At 38.9% G+C, this 27,378-nt stretch overlaps 3 protein-coding genes across 10 annotated transcripts in view; 1 reads left to right on the top strand and 2 right to left on the bottom strand.

Annotated features, from left to right (window-relative positions):
- The window catches only part of LOC122888584 (serine protease FAM111A-like), a 6,248-nt gene extending 2,653 nt beyond the window's left edge, over nucleotides 1-3,595 (bottom strand). The window contains exons 1-4 of one of the 6 annotated variants that reach the window (XM_044223211.1): nucleotides 3,424-3,595; nucleotides 616-732; nucleotides 403-465; nucleotides 75-167 (exon numbers count right to left, since the gene is read on the bottom strand). In XM_044223211.1, the coding sequence (XP_044079146.1) occupies nucleotides 75-167; nucleotides 403-465; nucleotides 616-669 (210 nt within the window). In that variant the 5' untranslated portion in view covers nucleotides 670-732; nucleotides 3,424-3,595. The other 5 variants (XM_044223213.1, XM_044223209.1, XM_044223208.1 and 2 more) reach the window with 5 other exon arrangements.
- On the top strand, nucleotides 1,732-15,838 carry asl (argininosuccinate lyase). Of its 2 annotated transcripts, none has more exons than XM_044223215.1 (16): nucleotides 1,732-2,031; nucleotides 6,643-6,837; nucleotides 8,218-8,301; nucleotides 9,770-9,826; nucleotides 9,958-10,055; nucleotides 10,172-10,249; nucleotides 10,362-10,439; nucleotides 10,528-10,580; nucleotides 10,699-10,761; nucleotides 10,905-11,019; nucleotides 11,591-11,675; nucleotides 12,241-12,300; nucleotides 12,414-12,497; nucleotides 13,270-13,350; nucleotides 13,902-14,008; nucleotides 14,184-15,838. In XM_044223215.1, the coding sequence occupies exons 1-16, from the start codon at nucleotides 1,963-1,965 to the stop codon at nucleotides 14,335-14,337; spliced, it is 1,461 nt and encodes a 486-aa protein (XP_044079150.1). In that variant the 5' UTR covers nucleotides 1,732-1,962; the 3' UTR covers nucleotides 14,338-15,838. The 2 variants fall into 2 exon arrangements, with proteins under 2 accessions (XP_044079150.1, XP_044079149.1); XM_044223214.1 differs by lacking the exon at nucleotides 1,732-2,031 and adding an exon at nucleotides 6,275-6,439.
- Nucleotides 15,069-27,378, bottom strand: ca4c (carbonic anhydrase IV c). 2 transcript variants are annotated; one of them, XM_044223217.1, is made up of 8 exons: nucleotides 27,210-27,378; nucleotides 20,570-20,617; nucleotides 18,601-18,765; nucleotides 18,325-18,470; nucleotides 17,887-17,979; nucleotides 17,721-17,787; nucleotides 17,375-17,538; nucleotides 15,069-16,848 (listed from the first exon to the last, which is right to left on the bottom strand). In XM_044223217.1, exons 1-8 carry the CDS (start codon nucleotides 27,361-27,363, stop codon nucleotides 16,660-16,662), a joined length of 1,026 nt encoding a protein of 341 aa, XP_044079152.1. In that variant the 5' UTR covers nucleotides 27,364-27,378; the 3' UTR covers nucleotides 15,069-16,659. The 2 variants fall into 2 exon arrangements, with proteins under 2 accessions (XP_044079152.1, XP_044079153.1); XM_044223218.1 differs by having other exon boundaries at nucleotides 20,545-20,617; nucleotides 27,210-27,346.

Raw genomic sequence — 27,378 nt, 5'->3', positions numbered from 1 at the left:
CATTTAATTACAGTAAAACTATTTTTATTCCGTTAAAACAATAACACTGTAAAACATCCATCAATTAGCTATACCTTTTTCACCAGAGGGTTGCGGGGGGCCGGTCCTGGCTGACATTGGGTGAGATGCGCAGTACACCCCGGAGAGGTCTCCGGTTTATCACAGTGCTGACACAGAGACAGACAACATTTAAGCCTTTTTATATCATCTAAAAAACATGGCTGAAGTGAAATGAAAACACATGCTAACTAAATTTTTATCACATGCTCCTAAAATAAAAGAAACTAACAAAAAACAAGAAGTTGTGCTCCAAAAGTTACATTTAAAAATTAAAAATAAGTCTCTGTGTATAATATCAATGATTTTTATTTGCCAGCACACATATAAGCTAAAATGACAAACCTCTGCATCAGGTTGTACATTGGGAGGTTGACTGCTTTCCCCATCCTGGTTGTCTGTATCTTCCTTGAGATAACAAACAGAATTGATATTAATAGCAATGTATTACAGAATGCATGCTTAAGACTTTTGCCATCTATTTCCTTGATATGAGATACAGAGCTAGATGAAACTGCCAAATCGTATAAATCAGTTGACACGGGAGAAAATCGGTACCTTGATAACTTTGTCCATTGGTCCATTATTTTTTGTATTCAACTTCGACTCCATTTTTAACACGATAGTTCCAGCTGAGTTTTAACTACGCTGGAAGGAGGTGATGTAGTATCTTACCTACAGGAAAGGCAAAGAAATATGATTAATTTAATAATGACTTACAGTACACATGGAACCATCATTTAGTGTATCCATATCAATATGAGATTGGTTGGGAACCACTTCACTAATAACATAACAAATGTAAGGTGGCCATCACTCTTCATGCATACTAGTGTCATGGCATGACGCCATCTCATTTTCAAACAGGTTTGTGCTGGAACGCATATTTCCTTCTCATGCTGATGCCACAAAACGAAACTTAAGTGTAAGTAAATGCTCAGCTTCAAAAAATAAAAAATAAAGCAATCAATACTACAGTTAAAGCTTTTTGTTATTACTTATATAATAGGCTATATATTCAATTCAGATAAATATGTCTGGTATTTGTATTACTTTCATGTGTCTGGAAAAAGGTAATGTTACATAGCTGTTGATAATGTTCAGCTGGTGCCAAATTAAACCTCCCCGTTAACCATTGGTGTCAGGTGATTAAACTTGTGAAACTGTTGTTGAAAGTTTTTACAAAATATATTTTTCTCCAACCAAAATAACTACCTGTAACCTAGAAAAACATTCCACTCTCAATACAATATTCAGTACACACCTTTTACTTTTCTTTGTTTTTATATTTCTCATATTCATGTTCTCACTGTGTAATGCACATAGCATCCTTACGTACGGACGTTATCTACACACTCATCCTTACGTACGGACGTTATCTACACACTCATCCTTACGTACGGACGTTATCGACACACTCATCCTTACGTAAGGACGTTATCGACACACTCATCCTCACGAACGGTATCCATGAGCAAAGTGAAAAATTAGCAGACAAGTCGCCGTAACACCCGCCGTGTGCATGGTGATGACCTTTGGTACGTCGCCGCCCTGCTACGTCATGACGTCACATGTACCGGCAGTTTCCCCATCAAATACAATAGAAACGAATGGGATTTTCAACACGCACGAACGTACGTTAGACAGCTAAATTTTCCTCTGTTAGTTCATTGATGTCATCCCTGACACCTTGTTTGAGATCGCGAGACCACGACGTTGAGATTTGAAATCCAACATGGCGGCGCCCGGCAGCTAGATTCTACATTTCTGCTAAACTTCAACTTAAATATATACTTTTTTCGGAAACCAGTTTAATACAAATAAACACAGGACCACACACCGCAATTTTAGAGCGGAGGACTTAGAAGCATTTATCGATCATTAGGGTACTACTACAAGTGCGCAATGGAAGAGGACAACCAGATCAACAACCCAGCAAAAAGAAAAAAGACGGACTCATCCACCGACAGACAGGTCAGTGTGCTCGAATCGATAAATAAAAAACTGGACGTTCTTGGCATGCTGCTCCACCAGGAGATTAAAATCAAGCTTAGAAATCACTCACCAGCAAACAGGCTGGAGAGAGACAATACAGACCTCAAACCCTCTGCGCTGCGCCAGTGGTCGGAGTCTGCACAACACCGCTCAATTCAAGCGGCGTGTACGCCCACCTCGACCACTTGGTCCGAACAATGCTGTCCATGCTGGCAATTATTTGTCAACTAGGAAAGCTACCATGGCTTTTACCCTGTAGGCCGACATTGTTGTTTGTTTTGTCAGCGGACAATTACGTAGTTGCTGCCGCTGGCTGACAAATTAAGCTTCCTTAAAACAGTTTTCCCGGCCCTCTGCGTTACGTTTAAACGGTGCACCGACTCACTGAAATGGAGGGGACCCAGTCTCTTCTGAGATGGACAAAGTCAAAAAAGAAAACAAAACACTGCAAGAGACAGTTCTCGACCATAGACTGTATACAGAGCGTGGACGACGCCTCTCCACGCTTCTTCTTCTTCGGTTGAGTTTGATGGCGATTGGCATCCATAAGTGTGCATTATCGCCACCTACTGGATTGTAACAGCTTCACAGTGTAAACTATTTACTCTGTCCACCCAAAGGGATCCCATGACATTAGTCCATTCTATATCCCAGACCCAGTTGTCTGAGTTGGTGCAACTCCTTCCTTCAATGTAACATCCAGATCTTCTCCAGAAATGTCCACAACATTCAAGAACCTTCTTGCAGCGTCCAGCACCAAATTAATCCTTTCCAACTTCCCCTTTATTTCAGCCGCACAATTTATAACCATGGCAATAAATGCCAGAAATCGTTTCTTGTCCATATAGATGCTCTGATCATCTCCATTCCCTTTCTGCTCCTTTTCCTTTTGCACTGCCACCATTTCTCTCCATACTCTTAGCAGCTTCAGCGTATGAAAATCCCTTTTCTGCTCTGATCTTATTCACTTTTACTTCCTTAATTCTTTTTGGGCACTGTGCTGATCCCGTATGGTGATTTCCCTCTCAGTGCAGGCACTTTGCACTCCTCCACATTACAGTTATCCTTCCCGCAATTCCCCCCCAAACGTCAAACACACCAAGTTACTGTCCTCCTTCTCCCCTTTTCTGAATCTTGTCAGCCTTCTCGCCTCACACACATCTTCAACCTCCCGAAATGACTCGGCCTCTACTGTCAGTGGCAGTCAGTGGTCGCTTACTATCCCTTCTTCTTTACTTCTGATCCAAGAGGGAAGCATTTCACACTGCTATGATCGCTAAATGCACAAATCTTCAGGGCTCTATCTCTCTGACGCTTTGATACACAGTCAATGATGACCCTCCCACTTCTTGTTGTCTTGACCGATCTTACATCTCCAAACTTTCCGACCTCACGTGGATCTTTGAAAATGCCGTCTGTGTCACAGCTACCATCCCAACAAGATACTTCTCCTCTTTCTGACTGGATTCACTTGAGTTACTCTTCTTCCTTTTCTTTTTATTTTCAAATCCTCTCGGGTCCTCGTTTCTAATTTCGCGCTGAGTCCTCCTCTGACTCCATTTCCGCCAACACACCTGCCAGCACTCCACGCCTCTCCACTGTACAAAGATTAAGCCAAAATACGAACGAACACTTGAACACACATCAGTGTGATAAGAACTACCTAAAATGACAGAAACCATCTTTGGGAAAAATTTATTTGACGTGACTTTGAATTTTTAGTTTGGCTCATGTCCCGTCCGCTAACATGGAGGGGGCGTGGTTTATTACATATACTGCAGCCAGCCACCAGGGGGCGATCGAGATGTTTTGGCTTCACTTTTGGGGAGCTGTCATGTCGTCCATCTTTATATACAGTCTATGTTCTCGACGTATAAACCAGAAACATGCGCGACAATCAAATTTTTACTGGAATCCCCGAAAGCGCATCCGACAACCCAGAAACCATGGTCAAAAACGTCATGCACACCGCCCTGAAACTCCCAAAGGAGCAAACGACGTGAGCTGAAAGGAACAACATTCGGCATCAATGAACATTTCCCCAGAGAAATAAATGAACGGGGGAAAGTACCATATCCCATCCTCAAAGAGAACAGAAGCTGCTGTACTGATACGTAAGCCAGGAAATGATTGCACAAACCCAGGGAATTATAGGCCTAGTGCTTTAACATCCAATGTATGCAAAAATAATGGAGAGAATGATAAATGAAAGATTAACATATATAGAAAACAAAGGCTATGTATCAAAACATCAGAGTGGATTCAGAAGAGGCAGAAATACCATGGACCCTGCTTTATGTTTAGAACATGAAATAAGGAAAGCGCAGATTAATAGGGAAACCATAGAGGCCATCTTTTCTGATATAGAGAAGGCCTACGATATGATGTGGAAGGAAGGAGAATTAATTAAACTACGTAAGTTAGGGGCTAAAAGCCAGATGTATAGGTGGATCTAGGACTTTTTATATGGAAGATCAATTCAAGTAAGAATAGGGAAGTGTTCAGGGAATTTTGTTGGATCGCCAAAGGTAGTATAGTGAGTCCTTTGTTAATTTCTATTATGATAAATTATTTTTCTGAGTTTGGAGATGGGATGGGATTCTCTTTGCAGATGATGGGGCAGTTTGTAAGAGAAGTAGGAATTTGGAATTTGTTGTGAAGAAACTACAAGAGGCTATTAAAAATAGTAAAAATAGAAGAATGGTCATTTAAGTGGGGATTTAAATTTTCAGTAGACAGAAAAAAAAATGTATTAAAATTTCTAAAAAATTTAGAAATAAATGAACTAAACATTAGTCCAACAGTACCACTCCCTGTAACACACCCTTGGGTGCTCCCTGACCCAACTGTAGATCTCACACTGCTTGGTAAAAAGAACAAAGATAAGGAGCTTATTTTACATCCACAGATAATAAAGATGTATATAGAAAGTATCTACCACAGCTATGTTAAAATGTATACAGATGCTTCAAAGAACATAGCTCACAAAATTGGGATTTCATTCATAGTTCCAGATTTCAACATTAAAAATTCACAAACGAATCAGTGATGGAGTATCGGTGTTTACTGGGAGATGCTGGCAATTGTGTTAGCATTGCGATGGGTTGTAGATGTGAGACCTTTGAGAGCAGTAATATGCTCTGATTCCAGCTCATCATTATTCAGCTTGAAGCACAGCCATTCAGACAGCAGACCAGATGTCTTAAAAGAGATAGCACTATGAAGAATTCACATGATGGGGCTAAATATGACATTTGTATGGATCCCAGCACATATAGGAATCAAAGGAAATGAAGTAGCTGACAAGTGTGCAAAAGAAGCCACAAAAACGAATCACATTGACAACAGTGCCCCTTAGTAAAACGGAAATGAAGACCACAGTTAAGCATAAGTTGAAAGAAAGGTGGCAAAAGCAGTGGGAAGAAGAGAGGACAGGACGGTTGTTATGGTGGTGGCAGCATCATGGTTTGGGCCTGCTTTTCTTCAGCAGGGACAGGGAAGATGGATGGAGCCAAATACAGGACCATTCTGGAAGAAAACCTGATGGAGTCTGCAAAAGACCTGAGACTGGGACGGAGATTTGTCTTCCAACAAGACAATGATCCAAAACATAAAGCAAAATCTACAATGGAATGGTTCAAAAATAAACATATCCAGGTGTTAGAATGGCCAAATCAAAGTCCAGACCTGAATCCAATCGAGACTCTGTGGAAAGAACTGAAAACTGCTGTTCACAAATGCTCTCCATCCAACCTCACTGAGCTCGAGCTGTTTTGCAAGGAGGAATGGGCAAAAATTTCAGTCTCTTGATGTGCAAAACTGATAGACATACCCCAAGCGACTTACAGCTGTAATCGCAGCAAAAGGTGGTGCTACAAAGTATTAACTTAAGGGGGTTGAATAATTTTGCGCGCCCAATTTTTCAGTTTTTGATTTGTTAAAAAAGTTTGAAATATCCAATAAATTTCGTTCCACTTCATGATTGTGTCCCACTTGTTGTTGATTCTTCACAAAAAATTACAGTTACATATCTTTATGTTTGAAGCCTGAAATGTGGCAAATGGTCGCAAAGTTCAAGGGGGCCGAATACTTTCGCAAGGCACTGTATATATGATTTATTATTAGAATTAGTGAATGTATAGTTAAGATTCCCGATCCACACTCCAGTCCAGCTAGTGGCGGTATGCACCATACCTTTGATTGGCAACCGCCAATAAAACATCAAGAAGAAGAAGAAAAAAAAAGTGATACAGACGTCATCTTTGTACACACATGTACACGTACACATTTCATAGTTTTCGTCATACGGCATTCAACGTCCCCTCAGCCAAAACATTTCACCAGACCGCTACAGACACCATCATCGTTAAACATGGCCAATCCGGAGGTAAGGTTAATGTTTAGCTTTAGGAAGCCCGGCCGCCTTCATCCACGTGGTGTTGCTTGAACACCCAGCTGGAGGCTAAAGCTAGCTGTCAAACTCTCCCCCTCCTCTTCCACGCCGTGGACAGGCGAATAGCTAGCTATCGGTCAATGCTGTAGCCTGCTAAATGTGTTTTTACCTAACCTCAGTGTCCCTCTGTCCATTAGGGAAGTAAACTTTGGGGAGGACGTTTCGTGGGAAACACTGACGCTATCATGGAGAAGTTCAATGCGTCCATCGATTATGACAAGAGGATGTGGGATGCTGACATCCGAGGGAGCAAGGCTTATGTGAAAGCTCTGGAAAAGGCAAAGCTGGTCACCACGGAGGAGATGAGCCGCATTTTACGTGGGCTGGACGAGGTGAACACACACACACACACACACACACACCACATCATAAGTCCAACTCGACACTTATCATCAATATGAACTTTCTGATCACAGTTCACTCACACTTGCATGCAAGGAAATACACTCCTGCTGCATTGTGGGTATGTGTCAGTGTCGATCAATGGATGTGTCAGTGCCCGGTCTGTACTGACTTCCCTATCCGTTCTGCACATGTGCAAAAATAAGCAAAATGACTGATGATAAAACAATCCTACTCACACTACAACAAAATGGTTTTTAATCATTGGAAATGTGCAGTATGGATAATCCATACTTCATTTGTAATTAAAAACGAAAAGAAATGTAATTCTGTTTTAATTCTGTGTTCATTCAATACAATTCATTCAATATATGCAGAATATATGTTCCAGATAGTGTGTCATTATGAAAGTTGTTGTAAATATACATCAGAGTATGTAATATAAACAATAATAAATTATTGTGAAATAACTGTGAAATCACAGTGTAATCCTCTGTTATAGAGTTTTCTATTTTTAACTTAGGCTACTATAATATTGTGTTGTTAATAAAGTTTTTTTTTTAAACTCGCTGGCTGTCTCTTTATACATCCATGGGCTGCCTCCTATAGAGCCAGGACAGTGACTTTGAAATTTGGCATCAAAAGTACAATTTGGCATTGAAAACAAAACCGGAACTGAAAAAAGTTCCACTGAAAAATAAAACACTAGGCCGTAATAAGTACGCGCATGTGCAGAACGGATCGGGTACTGACAAATGTCAGGTTTTTTATAACTTCAGTAAATTCCCTATTACATAATAGTGAACTATTACATTTCCAATGATTTTTACCATTTATTTATCTTGATTTGAAAGATTTAGTTTTAGTATTTTGAACAGGAACATTTGCAGTAACCTTCTTTGACTGACAGCACCTGTTTTGCACATGTGCAGAACGGATCGTGCACTGACATATACACATATAATAATGTTAACATGGATGTATAATAAGACCAGGATGGGGCGCCGCCACTCAGCCTTGCAGCCAGTTTTTTCCAGTGGCCACTCGCGGTATTGCATCGAAAAATCCCCCTGCAGCCTAAAAAGCATTTTCCCCATAGGCCACCATTATAAAAGAGACGTAATGTATTCTCTTAAGTGTGTTCTTTCATTTGTTAGAGGAATTTCTTCATCAGAGGTCATATGACGTAGATGTGTGTTAATAGATGACAGCTGAAAATGTGCAATGGCGCAGAATTCCTCACTGTATTCTGCTGTGTGGTGAACAATACTATCATTTTTATTTAAAAAATTTGTAGCAAAGCAAAACTATTTCACTGCACCGTATTTATTTAGCCTACTTAGTGATACAGTCCTTTTCTTATCCTCCAGATTTCTGAAGAGTGGTCCAAAGGTGGTTTTGTGATCAAACCTGGAGATGAGGACATTCATACTGCTAATGAGCGCAGGCTAAAGGTGAGCGAGAGCTGGTTTGTTCCTCGTAACGCTGCAGGAGTGATTAAAATTGTGTTTCACATAATAATATATGACATGGTTTGTTCCATAGGTGGTGTTTTTATGACAAGGGACATTTCTATGCATGAGGCCCTCCTACTCAATAAGTAGACAGACATGAAATTATTTTGTTATGTTTGTCGGGATAATTCTGTTTTATTGCAACTGACGTCTTATTTTTGTAGTTTTGGACGGTATTTCTATTGGTTATGGTAACATTGTACTACTAATACACTGTATTGTATTGAAGTCAGACAAGAAAAGAAAACTCAAGTGGTCAAACAATCTGTATGATCGTCTGATTGCTTGTGTTGCCCTGTCTGACTTTTAATAATGTTGCTGCATTCCCAGATATCAGCAGTTAGCTTTTGTGAGTACAAAATTATAATTGCCAATGAGAATGATGGCCACAACTATGAATATAAGACCCAGGTTATAATTATCCTTTTAATTAATGGCATAATATGCATTATCTGGAAAAATAATTCAAAATTGATTTTAGATTCTGGCCAGAGACATTATGTGTAAAATTGAAGTGTCATTATCTTACCATCCAAACCTGCCTGACTCAGCTCTCGTATCACTTAAGATTATTGACCATTTAGCTTTAGAGCTGCTGTAAGTTCTCATTTTGTTACTTTAGAGGTAATGTTAGTTTGCCTTTATTCACTCAACTTTGTTTATGCTTAGAGGATTAGACTGGTGATATTCAATATTTCCGTTATTGTCAACAAATGCCATGAAAAGACCAGAGCCATCAATGAACAACTGATCCCACTAACCAGTCTTATCTGTGTAGCCAAAGCCTGATATAGCTTATTCCTCTGTGACGTAGACCCCCATTGCTGTCCACTTAAAATCACATCAGTGAGCCACACTGTTACACTGGGCGAGATGTTACTTCAGTACGAAGAACATGGGCATTGTAGTTTATTTAGAGACAATACCATATACACCGTCCTGCTGCTGTAAATATTCACTAGAGCACCAAATGCGTATTTTTCCACTGCTGAAAATAGTCCACAACAAATGCACTATTTACTCCTGTTTGAGTTACATTACGGAAATTACTTAGCTTTTAAAAAAAAAAACCCAACTATATATTTACATATTATTTATTTCTGAGTGCCACAGACAAGGTAGGAGAGTCGTGAAGCATTGAGAGACAGGCTAACACATCGTTGCTTTTGCTCTTTTCATGGGATTTGTTGACAGTAAAGGAAAAAAACAGAATAACACCCGCCTTATCTTTTAGGTGTCAACTTCACATGGAGCATTTGGTAGAACAATCAACCAGGACCTCGTGGATAATTTGAGTGTTTTTATTCTTTCAGTCATGGGCTATAAACATGCTGTTTTCCTTCAGCCTTGAAGGCTTGGTGATGGCTGTGATGAGCGATGTTATAGTCCTTTTACTGCCTGTTTTCAGGAGCTGATTGGTGCACCTGCAGGTAAGCTGCACACTGGCAGGAGCAGAAACGACCAGGTTTGTCTTTACGATATTACAACTGTAATGACTAAATTTCTATTTGGAGTTGCAGATTATGTATTACTTCATTGTAAGGACTAGCAGATAAAGTATCATGAAACCATGCTGTGTGTGTTCGGGTCGACCAGGTCGTGACTGACATGAGGCTGTGGCTGCGAGATGCCATCTCGACCCTGACAGGCAATGCCCTACAGCTGATAACTACCATGGTGGAGCGGGCAGCAGCGTAAGACAGATACACACTGATACACGCAAACACACACATCTTCTTGTAACTGTGCCTTTTTTAAAAAAAAAAAACTTGCCCTCTGGTGTCTTCTGTCACCTCTTTCTGAACCTCAGAGAAATTGATGTCCTGTTTCCTGGTTACACCCACATGCAGAGAGCTCAACCAATCAGATGGAGCCACTGGATCCTAAGGTGACCTTTTTATAAAGGGAAACCTACATCGCACGTCTCCCACCTTTTTTATATTAGATGATGAATTGTTCATATCAGTCTCATGTTTCTCTTTCCACACTCGCCCCCTCAGTCACGCTGTTGCTCTGAGCAGAGATGTGGACCGGCTTCAGGAGATCAAGAAAAGAGTTAATGTTTTACCTCTAGGCAGGTACGCCATGAACTCACACTCACTGTCTGACAAAGATGTTCACCCACAGACCTGGTCAGTTAATAAGAATGGATCCTGTTGTTTTCAGTGGTGCCATCGCTGGAACACCATTTGACATCGACAGGGAGCTGCTGCGGAAAGGTCAGGCTGCTATTACTGTCTGAGAGCACTGTTGTTACAGCTATCTTTCACCTTCTTATTTATTTATGAAATACGCATTTTTAAAAACTATATAATTTCTCCTCATCTGGATCTGTAGAGTTGGATTTTGACAGCATCAGTCTAAACAGCATGGATGCCACGGGCCAAAGGGACTTTGTCGGTACGTAAACCATACATGTCGGTCAGCTGTCATACATAAATGGAAACAAACAATGAAAATACATCAAAATTAAATAGCCTTTTTCTGTGAGTGCTCTCTAAGTTTATCTTTATTTTCACGTTCGCATGTGTGTGTTTCTTTAGTGGAGTTCTTGTTCTGGGCTTCGTTGTGTTTGACCCATCTCAGTAAGATGGCTGAGGACCTGATGCTGTACAGCACAAAAGAGTTCTCCTTCATCGCACTCTCTGACGCCTACAGGTCAGTTTGTGTTCTATTATGGGATCCAAAATTACTGTTTTCACATGTTCTTAAGGCTGTACAACTTTGGATTAAATCTTTATTTTGTGGTTTTGTACAAAGCTCCATGTGTGCTTTACAGCACTTCATTAATATATAGTAAATAATATTTAAAAATGTCTGGGTAAATTATAATGGTCAGTGATGTTTGTCAAGGTTTTGTTCCATTGATATTTCTGTGAACATGATACTCGTGTTTCTGTACTTGATAGAATTATAAATCTTTTCATTTTTAACAAAAATAAATTGTTAGCATTCAATAACTGCAGCCACGCAGTCTAAGGGCTGCTGTCAAAACCTCATGTTACATACTGTATGATATCAAAGTGAAATGAAAACACAAGTTTAAGTCATTACTGTCACTGAAGTTGTACATCTCAGCTGTCAGTCTGGCCTCATTTTAAATCTTTTGTTTTCTGCTATGAACTGCTGCACATTTCATGTGTTTACCTCCAATTCCACCACTCTTATATTTCCCTTGTTTATTCTCACATATACTTGTGTGTGTGTGTGTGTGTGTGTGTGTGTGTAGCACAGGCAGCAGTCTGATGCCCCAGAAGAAGAATGCTGACAGTCTGGAGCTGATCAGGAGTAAAGCAGGTCGTGTCTTTGGCAGCGTAAGACCTCCGTCTAAAGATACACTTTTGTTAAATCATCTGTTTATCTGTTCACTGAAGGACCCACTTTACCAGTTAATGTTGTGTCTTGAGCCTTTTTTGGTCAGATGATGTAAAAAAAAATAAATTAAATAAATGCATAATGTGGAAAATACAAGTGATGCTGAAATGGCTCTTTAATAGGTTTTTGTAAAATCTTGGTATAATTACAGCAAAGATATGAGTACACATTTCCCATAAATTCTGTTGCTTCCTGTTTCCTCAAAAGGTTTCCCTTTTACTTATTAGAAGAGGACTTGATATGTTAGAAGAACATTTACTGCTAGAAGCTTTCCTCTGGAAAACCGGCTCCCTCATGTGCCATAAAGCTATCACTAGTTTTTCTGCAGAATCAAACCTGGCAGCCCACAGTGTAAAAGTTAGGTTTTACTAGTCAGAGCTTTATGGATGAACCTTTTTACCTTTTAGAAGCAGAGCAGCACATTAAAAATTGCTTTGACACACTTTACTGCTTTCTTTTGTAATTTGTGTGATTCGTTAAGTTTTTGCCTTGTCTGTATTTCAGTGTTCAGGGTTCATGATGACCCTGAAGGGCCTGCCCAGCACCTACAACAAAGACCTGCAGGTATGAAAGTGTGTCTTTGTGTGCGTTCACTTCATGGAAAGGACTTTTTCTCTGGATATTTCCTCTCTTAACCTTTTTGTCCTGCTGCCTTTGTCCTTGTCATCCTTCTTCAGGAGGATAAAGAGGCCATGTTTGACTGCTATGATACTGTTCATGCTGTGCTGCAGGTGTCAACTGGAGTCATGTCAACTCTTAAGGTCAGAGATTTAAGTCACTGTTAATTATTTTGAAAGAAAAATTACACTGCTTGGTCTCATGGGTACAATTTCATCAGTTCAAATTTTATACTTTGAAAAGTGACTGCTTGCCTTTATTTTGTATAAAAACTTAACCTCTTTCCTTTTGCTAAACCAAAGAAAGTTGTGTAAAACATGTGTAGCTGTCTAAAGTGAACTATATCCATCTTGTATCTAGACTTGCACCAATTTGACAGCACTGCGCACAGTATTTTCTGATCTTGCAATTAAAAATTTTAGAGGTTTTGGCAGCCTTATCTTCCTCCTGTGCAAAGCATCATGGGCAATTTTTAACTAACTTTAAAAGAGGAGAAAGTTGTAATTAGTTAAACTTTTGATTCAATGCGAGTGTCAGGCTATACAAGCTGATAATAGATGCAAAATGTCTCCGAGGTTGCAGTGTACGAAAGATTTTCCTCAGTTGTACACACATATAAGTGAAGGTTGCAAGTTGTAGTTGTTCACACGAAGGCAGTTTTAGTAAGAAGAAAGCAGAAAAGGCAGAATATTATTTAGCAGCCCTTCTGTGTCTTTCTGCCTAAACAGGAAATGGCACAGTAAGAGGACTAACACTCGTGCCTTTACACTGCAATGGATTGTTTTTTTGGTGTGGTTCAAAATGTGCTTTTTGCACTGTAAATTGCTAAAAAATAATGCTGAAAAAACATTGTTCTAGACCTCAAAAGACAAAAGGACAATGATTTTGTTTCCTTTGATGTGTCTCCTGTTTCAGATTAACCGGACTGTGATGGAAGCTGCCCTCAGTCCGGACATGTTGGCCACTGACTTGGCCTACTACCTTGTGAGGAAGGGGGTGAGTAGTGTTTGGTATATTTCCATCCAAATGCACTTTGTAAGAATATTTTTAAAAAGTCATCATAAAGACAGTTGATTCAAAAGAAAGTAAAAGTCAGTGTTTTTTTTATTAAATAGTGTAATGTGAATATTTTTAAGAGGCTGTATCAAGATTACAATAAATCAAGTGCTTAGTAACGTAGGCTGGTACATAACTATCAGTTATGGCATTTATTTTTGCTCATTAATTATTGCATTTATCAACATGAATTGATCAACTTCTTGCTCACACACATAATGTGCCATTTCTGACATAAGTTTTGTTCTTTTTTATTTCTATTTTTTTGGCTTTTAAAGTGGGTGACAAACAACTTCTTAGCTTTATCTGCGCATTATTTTGAATTTCTGGTGACTCCATTTGACAAGAACCACAGAGAACAGAAAACTGATGGATGAAAAAATACGTTATATGTGGCATAGCTATAATCAAGACGATAGCAAAAACATTTTTTTATGGTTTTACATGTATTTGTGTGTTACTGTGTAACCCTGTGTTATTCTGTGTTGCAGGTGCCATTCAGAGAGGCCCATGGTATCTCTGGTAAAGCTGTGTCCGTAGCTGAATCCAAAAATATCCTCCTGAATCAGCTCACTGTGGACGACCTGAGAGCTGTTAGGTGACTGTCTTCTTCTCATTCACACACACACAACCTAAAAGCCTAAAACCCCTTAAACAAAACTTTTGTTTCGTGGAACAGGATTAGTGCTGCTGTAGTTCCTCTCTCAGTATTTTCTCAGCCATTTTCTTAATGTCCTCTCTTTCTCTTCTCTGTATCTGTCCTGTCATTTTAGCCTTCTGTTTGAAAGTGACGTGTCCTCAGTGTGGGACTACTGGAGCAGTGTGGAGCAGTATAGCGCCCCTGGTGGCACAGCCAAGAGTAGTGTTGCTGCACAGGTGGACCACCTGAAGAACTGGCTTCTGAGAAACTCAGTGACTTCAACCTAATTTCACCTTAATATTTTGAATCAGGTTCACTGCCATAATTTATATTATGGCCATAATTTATATTATGGCAGTGTATGAAATGTCAGATTGCGTGCCAGAGTGGCTTTTGTTTTTTTTTTTTACTTGAATACCATGTTGCCTTTCAAACATTCTCCTCTCTTCTTTTTTAGTACGTATGACATGGCAGTTGGTTGACATGTAACCTAGGGATGCTTTAATTGAAGTGTTAAAAAGGACCTGACCTGTGTAAAATAGGTGACAGGTAAATGTTACTCAAACAGTATCTTACAGCCTGATCATTAAGTTTGACTGATTTCCACCACACGGGCATCTGAGGCTATTTATCTTCCTGTGTTGACCCACACAGACTCAAGATGGTGCTGTTTAATGGCACAGTAAGACTTGTTTTTTTACAGCAGAGACAAAAACAGAGGTGTTAATTTATCGGTCATGAAAATGGTTTAACGTTACGTGTCTGTCCAAAGTTACAGCTATAACAGTAAAATATGTGTGGTGTTCTAGTTGTCTAGTGAATGTAATGGTAACATATATACGATCACTGTCAATTTACATTTAGTTAATTTCATAAAACTCACCTGTTGATGAGCTCCACACAGTGTACTAAAACAAAAGGCAAGGCTTATTTATTTCTATACACAATTTTAAACAAAAGTTTTAGGCAAAAATACAAAGTTTTTTTAGGGTGTGTATACACAAACTTAACAGAAAAATGCTTAAGAAACAGAAACAATAATTGATTAGATTTTATTGACATGAAATCAACAATTGGTATTGTCCCTAAAAAGCCCAAAAGGAGCATTCCTAATGTAAAAATATTAAAGTCTCATTGGTAATCCTACAAGAGTTCACTTGTAAATCTGGCGGCACATTTCTCCCCAGTTTAAATTTCATAAATGTTGATTATATACAAAGCAATGTATTAAGCACTTAAAGAGGGTCATATCATAAGCAGGAATACAGAAGAAGTTGTTACTCAGACAGATAATCACAGGTATTTATGCACATTTAGAACTCATTTGGTTTTCCCACAATAAACAAGTGTACAGTTAGGTAAAAGCCTTAATCATCTAATCTTACTTCTATGTTCAATTGTCTGAACAACAGTACATAGAACAATATACATGACAAGTAAAGAAGAAATAGCAGTTAATGAAAAAGGAAATTCCTTCAGCTTGTAACTGTCAGAAAGAAAAAACACTTATTGTAAACCCCTAATTCTATACTTTTTATTCATCACTTCTTAAAAAACACATTTAAGGAAAAGCAGATTAGAGTTAATGTAAAGCCATACTGTGCGAATATAGAATATTGACTCCTAATGACAACAAAAATAAGGAAAGTTGACATAAAGGCCTGCTGAGGTAAAGATCCCTTCTCCTTATGTGCTGCAGGATATTAAAATTTACACAGAGACTGAGTGCCATCCACAGCTGGGCTCAGCAGACTGTTTACTCATTAAAAAATGATGATTACAGAGTCAGTTTGACTATTTGTTTACTTGAAGAGGTCCTCACATCCACATATGCACACACAAGCAACACGACTACAGCCATGCTAGCAGCTGTGTTAGGCTGTACTTAAGCACCTTGAGCTAAATGCTAAAGTCAGCATGATAACATGCTAACAATGACAATATTAACATGTTGATATTTAGCAGGTATAATGTTTACCATGTTAGTTTACTGTGTTAGCATGCTAACATTAGCTAGTTAGCACTAAACACAAAGTATAGTTGAGGCTAATGGGAAGTGGGAATTTGTCCAAAGCATTGGACAAATTGACATTTTGACCTGATGATGGCCCTACATTAGAAGTAAAGGAATCACCAAAGTTATTACAATTCATTCTCAGGGGGACATGAATGTGTTTACCAAATTTCATGCCAAAGTATCCAATATTTGTCGAGATCTTTCAGTCTGGACCGAAGTGGTGGACGGACCGACCGACCAACATTACCATCCCCAGAGCCACTAGGCAAAATTAGGCTAATACTTTTAAATAAATGTACAATGTGAGTGAGCGTTAAGTGTGAATAAATGTACCAATACTAAAACAAAATGTGTCAAGGTGTTACCAGAAAGTGAAGATTTCATACCACCTCTTGTAGCCTACAAAGTCACAGTTGAGGAAAAACAACAACAGCAAAAAAGTAACATTCACTTTGCGCTTTCTGTTGCAGCAATCAAACCATTAACCATAAACATAGTGAAACAACACACTGTTAACTATCACACAGGTAAAAGTTGCCTTTATACATACAGTAGCTTTTGTCACTTAAATCAGGTGTTTTCATGTGCTCAGTCAGTGTATGAGACCCGTTTTCCCGAGCACAACTGAGAAAATGCCGAACCACAAGTGGATCACACTTGTCGGAGCTGCATTCGCCTTGGACCGGTACACAACCCTGCCGTCCAGAGGCTGCGTAGGTCTGAAGATGTCAATCATGGGCTGTCCCGTCCAGAATCGACACTGCTGAGCTATTGCATCCAGCTGGAGTGGAAAGGAGAAAAAAGAGTAACTGATGGAGGAGGAGGTTTATACAGTGAAGAAAATGAGTGCAGATTCAACATTTTTAGGGAAACGTTGCAGTATAAAGTAGTATTTTTGCTGCTCAAATGCAAAAAAGGGACATTAATGTTTCTGTCAGTGACTCAAAGGTTACTTTCCCAGACACTGATCCTTCAGACATTTACTTTCCATTTTTCCAATGCTGAACTTCTAGGTCTTAAAAATTAAAGTCATTACAAGAGACACTTCTTATTTTTAATTCCCAGAAATTGAATCATAAAAGTTTTATTTTGCAGTGGAATATAACCTCTCTTTACCAAACATTTTTGTTGTAAGTTATGTAGAAGTACTTTAATGAATAATTTAAAGGACTTCAAGAGTCTTGACTGTATCTATATTATGTCAAAAGTCAATTTGAAGGTTAATAGATGTGTTGACAAAATACAACCAGGAAGTCTAGTTTGTCACCAGTGTGCTGACCCTGAGCCTTCAATCTATAGTTGCTCACCTGTCGACTGCTGATGGACAGGGTCCTGTGAAACATCGTCCAGGCGACTGCCTGTTCACATCCTGGAGTTGTCATGGAGCCCACATAGCGGTAGTAACTGTGGAGCTCCTTTGCTGATGGGATAATGTCACTGAGTCGAAAGTTTGGGATCACTGTGCTGCTGCCTTAACACCGAAAGAAGAGCAGAGAAGTGTTTGGAAGCAAAGTTAGGATTTGGTAAAATTGTACAATACAATGAAAAAAATAATGAATTTCATTATAAGTCTAAGGCTAACAGACCGTATACTGTAAAAATGTTCATTGTGTCATTTTTCTGTTCTTCACATTTAAGTTACCAGCCTCTTACCATTGTTTTTTACTCGGCCCAAAGCAGTTATTACTGTGTCCAAATGAGGGTGATCATCTGTTGTTTCCTGAGAGGAAGACACCATCGACATTACGGCACAAGTCTAAAAAGGCGTTTTTATTTGATTAAGAATGGAGATGATGATGAATAGATCTTAACGTATTACCTCAAACAAGAAGGCAAGCAGAGCTATACCTGCCATATCATGTTCTGCCTCTGCCAGAGAGCCGTATGGCTCCTTGATGTGAACTATATGTAGCTGGAAACCCAAAACACAGCACATTGAGTTATATAGCAGAGTGCATTTTATACTACAGTGCACTGTGTAACACAAACCTTTGATAAAACATTAACTGTCCTCTGATTAGCTGATAGCTTTGTGGGTAAACAAATCAATGAAGGGTAGTTCCAATTTTCTCCTCTGATTGGCTGATTTGACAAAACTATTGTAGATATTAATATAAATATGAAGCTCATATTATAACTGTCCCATGGTTCAACCTAATTGCTGACCCCTGTGTAAACTGTCCCTGTGTAAAGATGTTTTCCAGCACACTTTTATTTTCATAGTAACAAATAATATGTTGGCTTCTGTGTGATGTACCTCCATGGGGAACCTCTCTCCATCAATGGTGTGCTCTGATCCTGGTCTCCCATTGCCTCCCCAGTGGAAGTGAAACTGAGCGGCTCTGTAGTGACCAGGCAGAGCTCCTCCAGTCAGTCGGACCGACTGCGGCAGAACAAAGTGAGCTATGTGGAAGAGAGACCGTCTCTTAATACAGATATCAAACTTAAGAGTACATTAACAAACTGGAGGTGTTTAACATCTGGCAACAAATTGGTCTGGAGAGGAAGAAAACATTAAAGTGGGCTTTACTACCAGAGTGTCCTTTGTTTTCCACTGTAATGTTGATTGTGTTGGTGTGACCGATGAAGTCGAAGGGTGGCAAGGCGCTGTTCACATGCACTTTGCTGGTGACAATGTTAATTGGTGATTGGCGTAATCCTCCACAGCTGGGAAACTGAGCTGCCCAGTTGTTAGGGTCTAAACAACACAAACAGCAGCAGCAACAACGATAACAACATGAAAGTTTAGGTTTCACTGGCTGGGACAGCTTAAAGTTCTTCTTACACATATTACCTTTAAAGCTCCATAAAACATAATAACATCCCTCAGTTCACCCCTTCTGTTGTGAAAAGATTGATAGTACTGTTAATCCCGCTGAAAATGAATGTATAGTCTTCTGCTTTCAGTTGTTTTCAGCTAATTGTTTTCAGAATCAGAAATAGTTTATTGATCCCCGAGGGTTACAGCAGCTCACTATCACGTCAGTGCACACAGGAATAGATGTACTAAGCAAAAAATATAATACACTATAATACAGGTCAGATAAATTAAGTACCAATTGGATATAAGTATAAAATTAAAATAAGTGTGTACAATTTGTAAGTACAAAGTGGGTTTACCAGATGATGATAATAATACGGTATAAAGTAATAGCGCACGAACTGTCAAGTGAAAGTATAGTTTATTAAGATTATAATGAGACAGAGGATATTGCACAGCAGTAATAGAAGTATGAATAAATATCAATACATTTTAATAATATTTGGTGCATTGCAAAATAATTGGCTGTAAAACTATAAAGAAAATATCTCAGGCCAGATCAAGAATGACTATTTGAATTATCAGAATTTAAGTCGAATGATCCATTTTTTTAGAAGCTGCTAAAAGCCGATGGGGATGATGTTATCTGAGTTATCTCTGCTTGGGCTTCAGACTTTTTAATTATATCCTGTGTTATAAACTGGAAGTGTGTTGTTTAAAAGAAGTGGGCATTTAGGGGGCTAAAGAAAAAGACTATTGAGGTGCATTATGGGTATTGTAGGATTCAGCATTTTTTGACGCTTCACTACTACAAGGGACTAAAAGTCAGGAAATCTTGACCTTGGTTGCTTTGTTTTTGACCTTTCTCTTTTAAAATCTGTCTCTTCGAGATTTTCGAGACTTTTTGAAAGTTTATGCAAGAGTATACGCCTGAAACTTTAAACCTGAAAAACAGATTTCTTGTGCCACTTTAGGGCAGCGGAAACAAGCTGTGAACACAACACTGATATATTATCACCTAATTAAATTGATAAGGCAAATGTGTGAGCTAACAGACGGAGAAACATTAACATTCATTTGGAGTCGTGCTTCTGGTCCAATATTCACTTGCTTTAAATATTTGGCTCTTTAGCTGCTAAATGCTCCACTGTGTTCACCAGCTAGTTGATAAGTCATCTGTTGTTTGGTGCTGAGCAGGTAGTGTACAGTGGGTTTTTAGAGCTTTTTTTACTGACAGCTTCTTGCTGTGGTCGAAAATGACATTAAGAAAGCGGTGAGAGTGAACCAAAACAGTAAAGTTGTGAGCCGTAAAACCAAAACAATGAGCTAAAACATAAAGCTCCAGAGAGCCGCTGAGTCTGTGATAATTCTTTGTGGGTTCATCGCTATAAGCAATCCCCTTTCACATACAAGTGGTCATGTGATCCATTGTTAATATAAAAATATTAATTATAGACGCTTTAAAAACAGTGTCTTCTTGCCTTCAAAGCAGTCTGGCAGTCCAACAATATAATAAACTGAGTCCAAATTCATCACAAGGGTCTAATGATGTTTGTTTAAATTTAGGTGGACCACCCCCAAAAGGGAGGTTTGTGTTAAAGGGTTAAAGCAGTTCTAAAATGACTACGCTAGTGCAGGTTAGTGTTTTACTTATAGACAGATTGAAAATGGCAAATGTCCTCTTTCAATTTTGGATTTGTGTCTTAAAATACTTACACGTATACTTTCCATCAGGTCTTACCTCTGCATGTGTCATCACAGGAGTACTGGCTCTGGTAACACCACAGAGCTGGAGAGAAAGTACAGCACTCGGTTCAGACACAGACATACAGTATATTCTTGTTCAGGACAGTTCCCCCATGTGCCAAACAAGATGGCTTTCTCCAGTTAATAAATTAGTATTAATTCTTCTGACTTTCACGCTCTATTAGCCACAGTGTTTTTTTTCTCTGTCAGCAATCTTACAAGTTGATCTGCTAATGTGTTTGTGCTCTGCCACTGATCCTTGAGAAGTCAGAGCAGGTAAAACACTTTCTCTCGCACACACATAAGCCAAGATAATTATTAATTCTCACATTACTAAAACTGTCCTTTAGTCGCCCTTTTTGTGCTCAGCAGTTAAATATACATTCTCTGAGAGCGCATAACATCATCAGCAATGAAGAATTAATGAAGTATTACAGTCACAGCCCTCAGTGCTGAGCTCGATGCAGTTTAACTGGAGGTTACACAAACACAGAAAATTAAAATAGATGAGGCATTTTCCACACAGGTCTACTTTGAGCATATGGGGTTAATAAGAAACCACAATGACTCCTTTAATTTGGCAGAGTACTTATCCAGCTAACTAGCTAGAGAGCTGCTGTAGTGACAATAGGCTAAATACACAAAAATGTTATCCATTATTATTAACATGTTCTTTGGTAGGAAATTCATTAAATCATAAAAATTTAAAATTTGTGAGTATTTCTGCATTGTTTAGATGCACAGTTAGAGACAAAAAAGTTTTGAGAATAGGCAACACAAACACCAAAACTGTGTTTTTCATTTGTGTTCTCACACAATCAACAAGTTCACATACTGAAAAGACAACAAAAAACCCGTCTCACTCAAGACAGCAAAATGAAAAACAACATTCTTAACACGGTGCATCTAGTCATAAGTTCACACCTGAATGGTGATGAACAAAACTGAGACTAGAAGTAAATAGTCTGTTTGCTACTTTTTACTGCCACATTACACCTTCTGTAAAATCCTCCCTGGTCAGACATCTTAGATAGAAATGCTTTGAGTGACAAATCCAACCTTGGTAAGACTACAGTGATGTTATCACACGGACATGAGATTTATGTTTGCGAAATTTCCAACACCAAAAAAAAATCTCACTCTTATTGAGTAATGGAGAACATTGATTTTCTTAGATTTGTTTGGTAAAACTGCTGCAAAAGTATATTGTCCCTCCATAGATTTCCCCATCTTAGACTCTCCACATCGCCACACCACAGCTGCATTTCCTACTCTTGGCTCCCATTTTTTGGGCAAACACCAGGTAACTCACCCGGTGTGTCCCTTAACATGTGATTTCTTACTGATTATACAGTTAAAAGTTTTGAACTTTTGCATATTTTTAAACAGTTGAAAGAACAGAAATACATTTCTTTTCATTGGGAACCAGAATACTGTGAGCAGAAGACTCTCAGGTGAAATATGCACTCAGAAATGCTCTGCAAACAATGCATGTGAAAAGTAAAGAGCACTGAATCACAAAAAATTGAATACATTTGAAGTTTTTGCTAAAGGTGGCAGAAGTGCATCAGATCATTGGAGAAAAACTGTTAACAATTAATGTTTGTATAATATAAGCCTCTTGGTACACAACACTAGGAGCTCCGCTGTGCCTGCTAGGAGATATTTACTTGTTTCTCACAGTTAGCATTCAAAAAGCCAATGCCATTAGCTAATCAGAGTTGAAGATATAGACCTCAGGCTGACCACTGTTAAAATAGACACATTGACACGGCTGCATATGATAAAGATGGCAAATGTTGCAGCTGTGATCATAATGCCTGTTAAATCAATGATCATAGTGGAAGCTAAATTGCCACTATTGACTTATATGGCATATTAAATCGAATGGAGAGACTTCACAGCATTCACCAATTAAATTAGTTCAATTATTACGTCTAAACCAAACACAGTGAGTGGTAGATAAAGAGATACAGACTGATTTTGAATCTTTCACACATGCGAGTTGTGTGTTATGCAGAAGTGGTTGTGATTGCACTGACTGCATTCAGTGTGAAGTGGCTCATTGGCTCAGAAAACCTTAACTGCCTCTGCAACGCTGCATTAAACGTGTCCATTCAACAGGTGCTGATGAAGTCATTTAGTCTTGTGCTGTGTTGTGTATTGTATTGCTGATGTGAATGAAACTCCAGTGTCTGACTCCGCGGTGGGAATGAAAGGCGCTATACAGAACCATTTAGCTAATATAGGAACACAGATTAACCCCGCTGCCTCCCACAATGCCATTCTTTGAAACGGGATAACAGTTCTCACCAACTGAGAACAATGCACAGGTGGAGGTTGGCTTTACGCCACCTGGCTCAAACACCTGTGCCAAACTGAGCAGCACAGAAAAGTCAAACCTAAGACAATCCACTTAAATTTTTTAAATTCCTTTCCTTTCTTTTCCTTTCCTTATAATTACATGATATTTTCTAATGAACCAGCATCTTAGAGAAATTAATCGTTTAAATCTGTGGTTCCCAATCTTTTCAGCGTTTGAAGGGGCAATATGTAAGAAGTGAGACTACTCTCTGTCGAATTCATACTCCAAATAAATAGGGGGCAGCATATCACATATCAGGTCACAACTGCTGCTGACTGCCGTTGGCTAATTAGCTCAGTTAGCCGTGCAGCTAACTTAGCAGTTCTATTAACTGACTGAGCACCAGAACCGTCGGGCGAGCATGCAACGGAACCGGGATCAGTAGCCAGCCAGTGAACATGGCCAGACCAGACCGAATACAGCCTCCGAGACCAACGGAAGCCGGTTTGAGGGAATACGAGGTGATTTACAGCGGCTCCGACCAGGACTCTCTGTAAGAAGACGAAGACACGGCGCGTTGAGACGGGGACAGGAGAGTCGTCAAGCGGGAGAGGAGCGAGAGGAAGGTCGGGCAGAGAGGTAGCGACATCGTGTAGAGCCAGAATATTTTTCGCATCTAACACGGTGGATTAAAGATTTATTTTGACCAAACCAGAGTTGGTGATTGTTGGAACAGTGGAAAGACTAACAAACACGGTTTTGGTGAGTTTTATTTTGTTTCTGTGGAGTTTGAATTAAGTGTGTTTTACGATGTAATATTTCGGTGAAAGAGAGAAACGTGAATTCAGAAGGTGTACAGTTGTATTTTGCTGTTTGATAAGGAAAATTGTTAGAATATTATCTTTCTTGACATTTTGTGAGTTTATTTTGTTTATTTATTAGACTAAGAGAGCTTGTGTAACGTAACAAACTTGCCACTGGCACACATCTCCTGGATCTACCTGAGCTATACTGTCAGGAGTATCGCCTCTCGATGTGGTATTACAACACAGGGCAGGCCGGGGCTAGCAGGTTAGCATCCTAATATCATAAGGTTAGTTCACTTTTTGAATGTTTTAAAATAAAATTCTGGCCAAATCTTACCCACTGAGAAATTTTCCGTTGATTTGACGTCTAAAAGGTGTTTATATGGTACATAGTCTAGTCTAAAATGTGGTTACATTAGATTCAGAAGTGAAAGTTTAGAAGACTTCTAACCATAGCCTAGCCATCAATTAGACAGCTATTTAGTGACTACATACATACAGTATGTCTGATAAACAAGAAAATAATGGCTATAGGATTCACTTTTGTGCAAATAATAGCTTATTGTCTCTAGTGTTACTAAAAAACCACATTGAAATTTCTCAATTGAAAGCCAGTATAAGTATAAGAACATGCCTCACAGGGGACTTGGACCCCGTTCTCCCAAGGGAAGGTGCAACACACTCATTCACCACAATCTCCTGTCAATAGTAACTTGCGCATGCGTGTTACACCAGTAAGTGCAATTTCTTATTTTACATTAATGTACAGAACTTCTCTCATTACGATGTCCTTAAAGCTTCTTGTTGGCAGCACACAGCCTATATGGTTCCATATTTATGACATTTTATATGAATTTAAAGGCATTGAAATTACATCTTTATTTAGACTAAAAACTACAATGAAAACTATTTTGGCTAGAAGTGGGCTACAAATAGCCTGTCTAGTTCGGAGCTAAATCATGGCTACGCATAGCCCATGTCAAAGAAATGAAACTACACTATTAGACATAAACATCCATTCAATGTAACATTGCATTGTGGCATATGAGTAAACAGAATCTGTTTATATGACAAAAAAATAAACAGTTAAACGCGGGGGTTGGCAGTGCTTATGTTACATATTTACAGGTTTAGATGCATTCTTAAAATATGTAATGATGTTTTTAAAATATGGTCGAAAACCAGGCTATATGTAGCCCAAAAAATCCTGGTCTATATCAGAGCTAAAACATAGAGGCGATGTTAAAATGACGTCTGTTGCTCAGTGGGTATATATTGCCCCTTTAAAGCAACACAGTGTGAGTTTTTAAAGAAAAAATAAAACATTATTCCTCTTGCAAATGATCATTTGAACTCATAAGCAATAGAAAACAATGTAGCTCAATTCAGTATGCTCAGAGGTGTTGCTGCTACATCCTTAAGCTGCCTTCTCATGATAAGAAATTTGCTCTTCGCTCACCGCGAGGCAGTGCAGACACTTGCAGAGGCAAAGCGAGGGTCATCAAGAAGTGCGCTAAGCTAACTTTAGCATTGGATTTAGCTAAGTTTGTAAACTATATTACTATTCACAAACGTGGTAGCCCCATCTGACTGCTGACATTTCACCATGCATTACTTTTTCTGGCGAGATCGTGGTATGTTTTTAAATGTTTAAAAACGCTTCTGGCGTTATACAACTGTTATCTCATTGGTTGCGCTTGGAAGTGCAGTGCTTGGTGGCAATTTCCAGTGGTGCGCCCTTCGACGTAGTTGGGCGCCACTGCTCTCCCCATAGGAAAACAATGGCACAGCCAGTGCAGAGCAGTTTCACCGCTGGTCATGTGTGGAGGCCTTTAGACTATATTCACACCAAATCACGCATTGCTGTAAAAACGCCAGTCCTCACATTAATTTGAATAGGACCGAACGATGATACTCTCTTGTGTCCTCACTTGGTTTATTTAGTGTCTGGCTTGCAGTCTATGCTGAAAAATAGCGACACCAAGAAGCTTCCTTTGGTTTGTGTCCATTTGTTTGAGAGAGAGAGAGAGTAGCGGTGGTCGAGCGAGCTAGAGAGTGAATGAAGAGAGGGAGCGGTGGCAGCGAGAAAGCCGGTGAATCAGAGAAATAAAACATTATTTTCAGATTGTTTCATAGTGGTTACGTTTGGTTACGTTCTAAAGCACAAATAAACACACACAACCCTGCGCTGATCGCTGCAACGCCTGATTTGGAGTGAATACAGCCTTACGTGGTCTGGTTCGACCAGTAGCTTGTGGTGGCTAATGTTACCTGATGTTAGCAAACTTTAGATAGATATTTCTGTGTAACTGACACGAGTAAGTCAGTTTGCTCACTTTATGACTCTTCTGTTGCGACTCTTGTGAATTGTGACCAAAGTGGCTGCTTTTCAACAAACATTACATAGGCTCACTTTAAAACAAAGCAACATCTACTTGAAACTAGAGCTGCAAAGATTAGTCAATTAATCGATTAATTGATTGACAGAAAATGAATCAGCAACTATTTATCTAATAATTTTCAACTATTATCTTAATAATATTATCTTAAGTAATTTTCCAAGAAAAAATGGGAGAATTGGCTGCTTTTCCTTGTCTTACATTAAATTAAATGTTTGTGGGTATTTTTGTATGTATGTATGTATGTATGTATGTAATGTTTTCTGGTGTTTTTATAGACCAAAGGTTAATCAATTAATTGAGAAAATAATCAGCATATTATTCATTGGTCATAATTCATTGGACTAATAATCTTTAGTTGCAGCCCTTCTTGAAACACCTCATCACTGGTTGTATGTGTCTACCAGTTGTGACCAGTTTTTTTCACCTTGTTTTATTTGAATTGTCCTGAAGAAGTAAAATTACCAGTAATTTTCATGAAAATTCAGTAAAAATATGCATGTCTTTGTGTTGCAGAAAGGATTTTCCTGCTTTTCACCTGTTAATTATTGAGTCTGGTTTCTCCCCGAGGTTTCTGCCTCTTAAAGGAAGTTTTTCCTTGCCACTGTCACCAAGTGCTTGCTCATGGTGGGAATTGTTGGGTCTCTGTAAATAATATTATAAAGAGTACGGTCTAGACCTGCTCTGTAGGAAAAGTGCAATGAGATAACTTCTGTTATAAACTGGCGCTATATAAATAAAATTGAATTGATTTATTGTGTGACCTGTCTCGTACCCCAAGTTGAGAACCACTGCCTTTAATTAAATTCTCTAGCTGTAAAAGTTTTTTTAAGTATCTGTGATCTATCTTAATTAAATGCTGCAACAAACTCTTCAGTATTTTTTAAGTAGCTGCAACATAATACTTTAATTTTAAGCCGAAATAAGAATAATTTTTATAAAATAAGTTAAAAACTCCCAAATTTAAAGAATGTGAGGGCAAGGTGTAAACAGAAAACTGAACCCAAGCATTCATAGCTTTTTGAATGCAGTTTTAATTGTCCAAGTACTGTAAGTGTGTGTGTGTGTGTGTGTGTGTGTGTGTGTGTGTGTGTGTGTGTGTGTGTGTGTGCGTGTGTGTCCTACCTGTGCACTGAGAGAGAAGAGAAAGCAAAGTCAGGAGGGAGACAGAAACATCCATGATCAGCACAGAGACCAGAGGAGATCCTGACAGACTAATTTCAGCTGCCTTCACATACTGACTCTGAGCTGCATTTGAGGGTGGGAGGGAGACGGTCATGAGTGTGACAAAAGG

This window comes from Siniperca chuatsi, linkage group LG14, assembly GCF_020085105.1.
Source record: "Siniperca chuatsi isolate FFG_IHB_CAS linkage group LG14, ASM2008510v1, whole genome shotgun sequence".
Classification (NCBI taxonomy): Eukaryota; Metazoa; Chordata; class Actinopteri; order Centrarchiformes; family Sinipercidae; genus Siniperca; species Siniperca chuatsi.
This window is presented reverse-complemented; position numbering and strand designations above follow the sequence as displayed.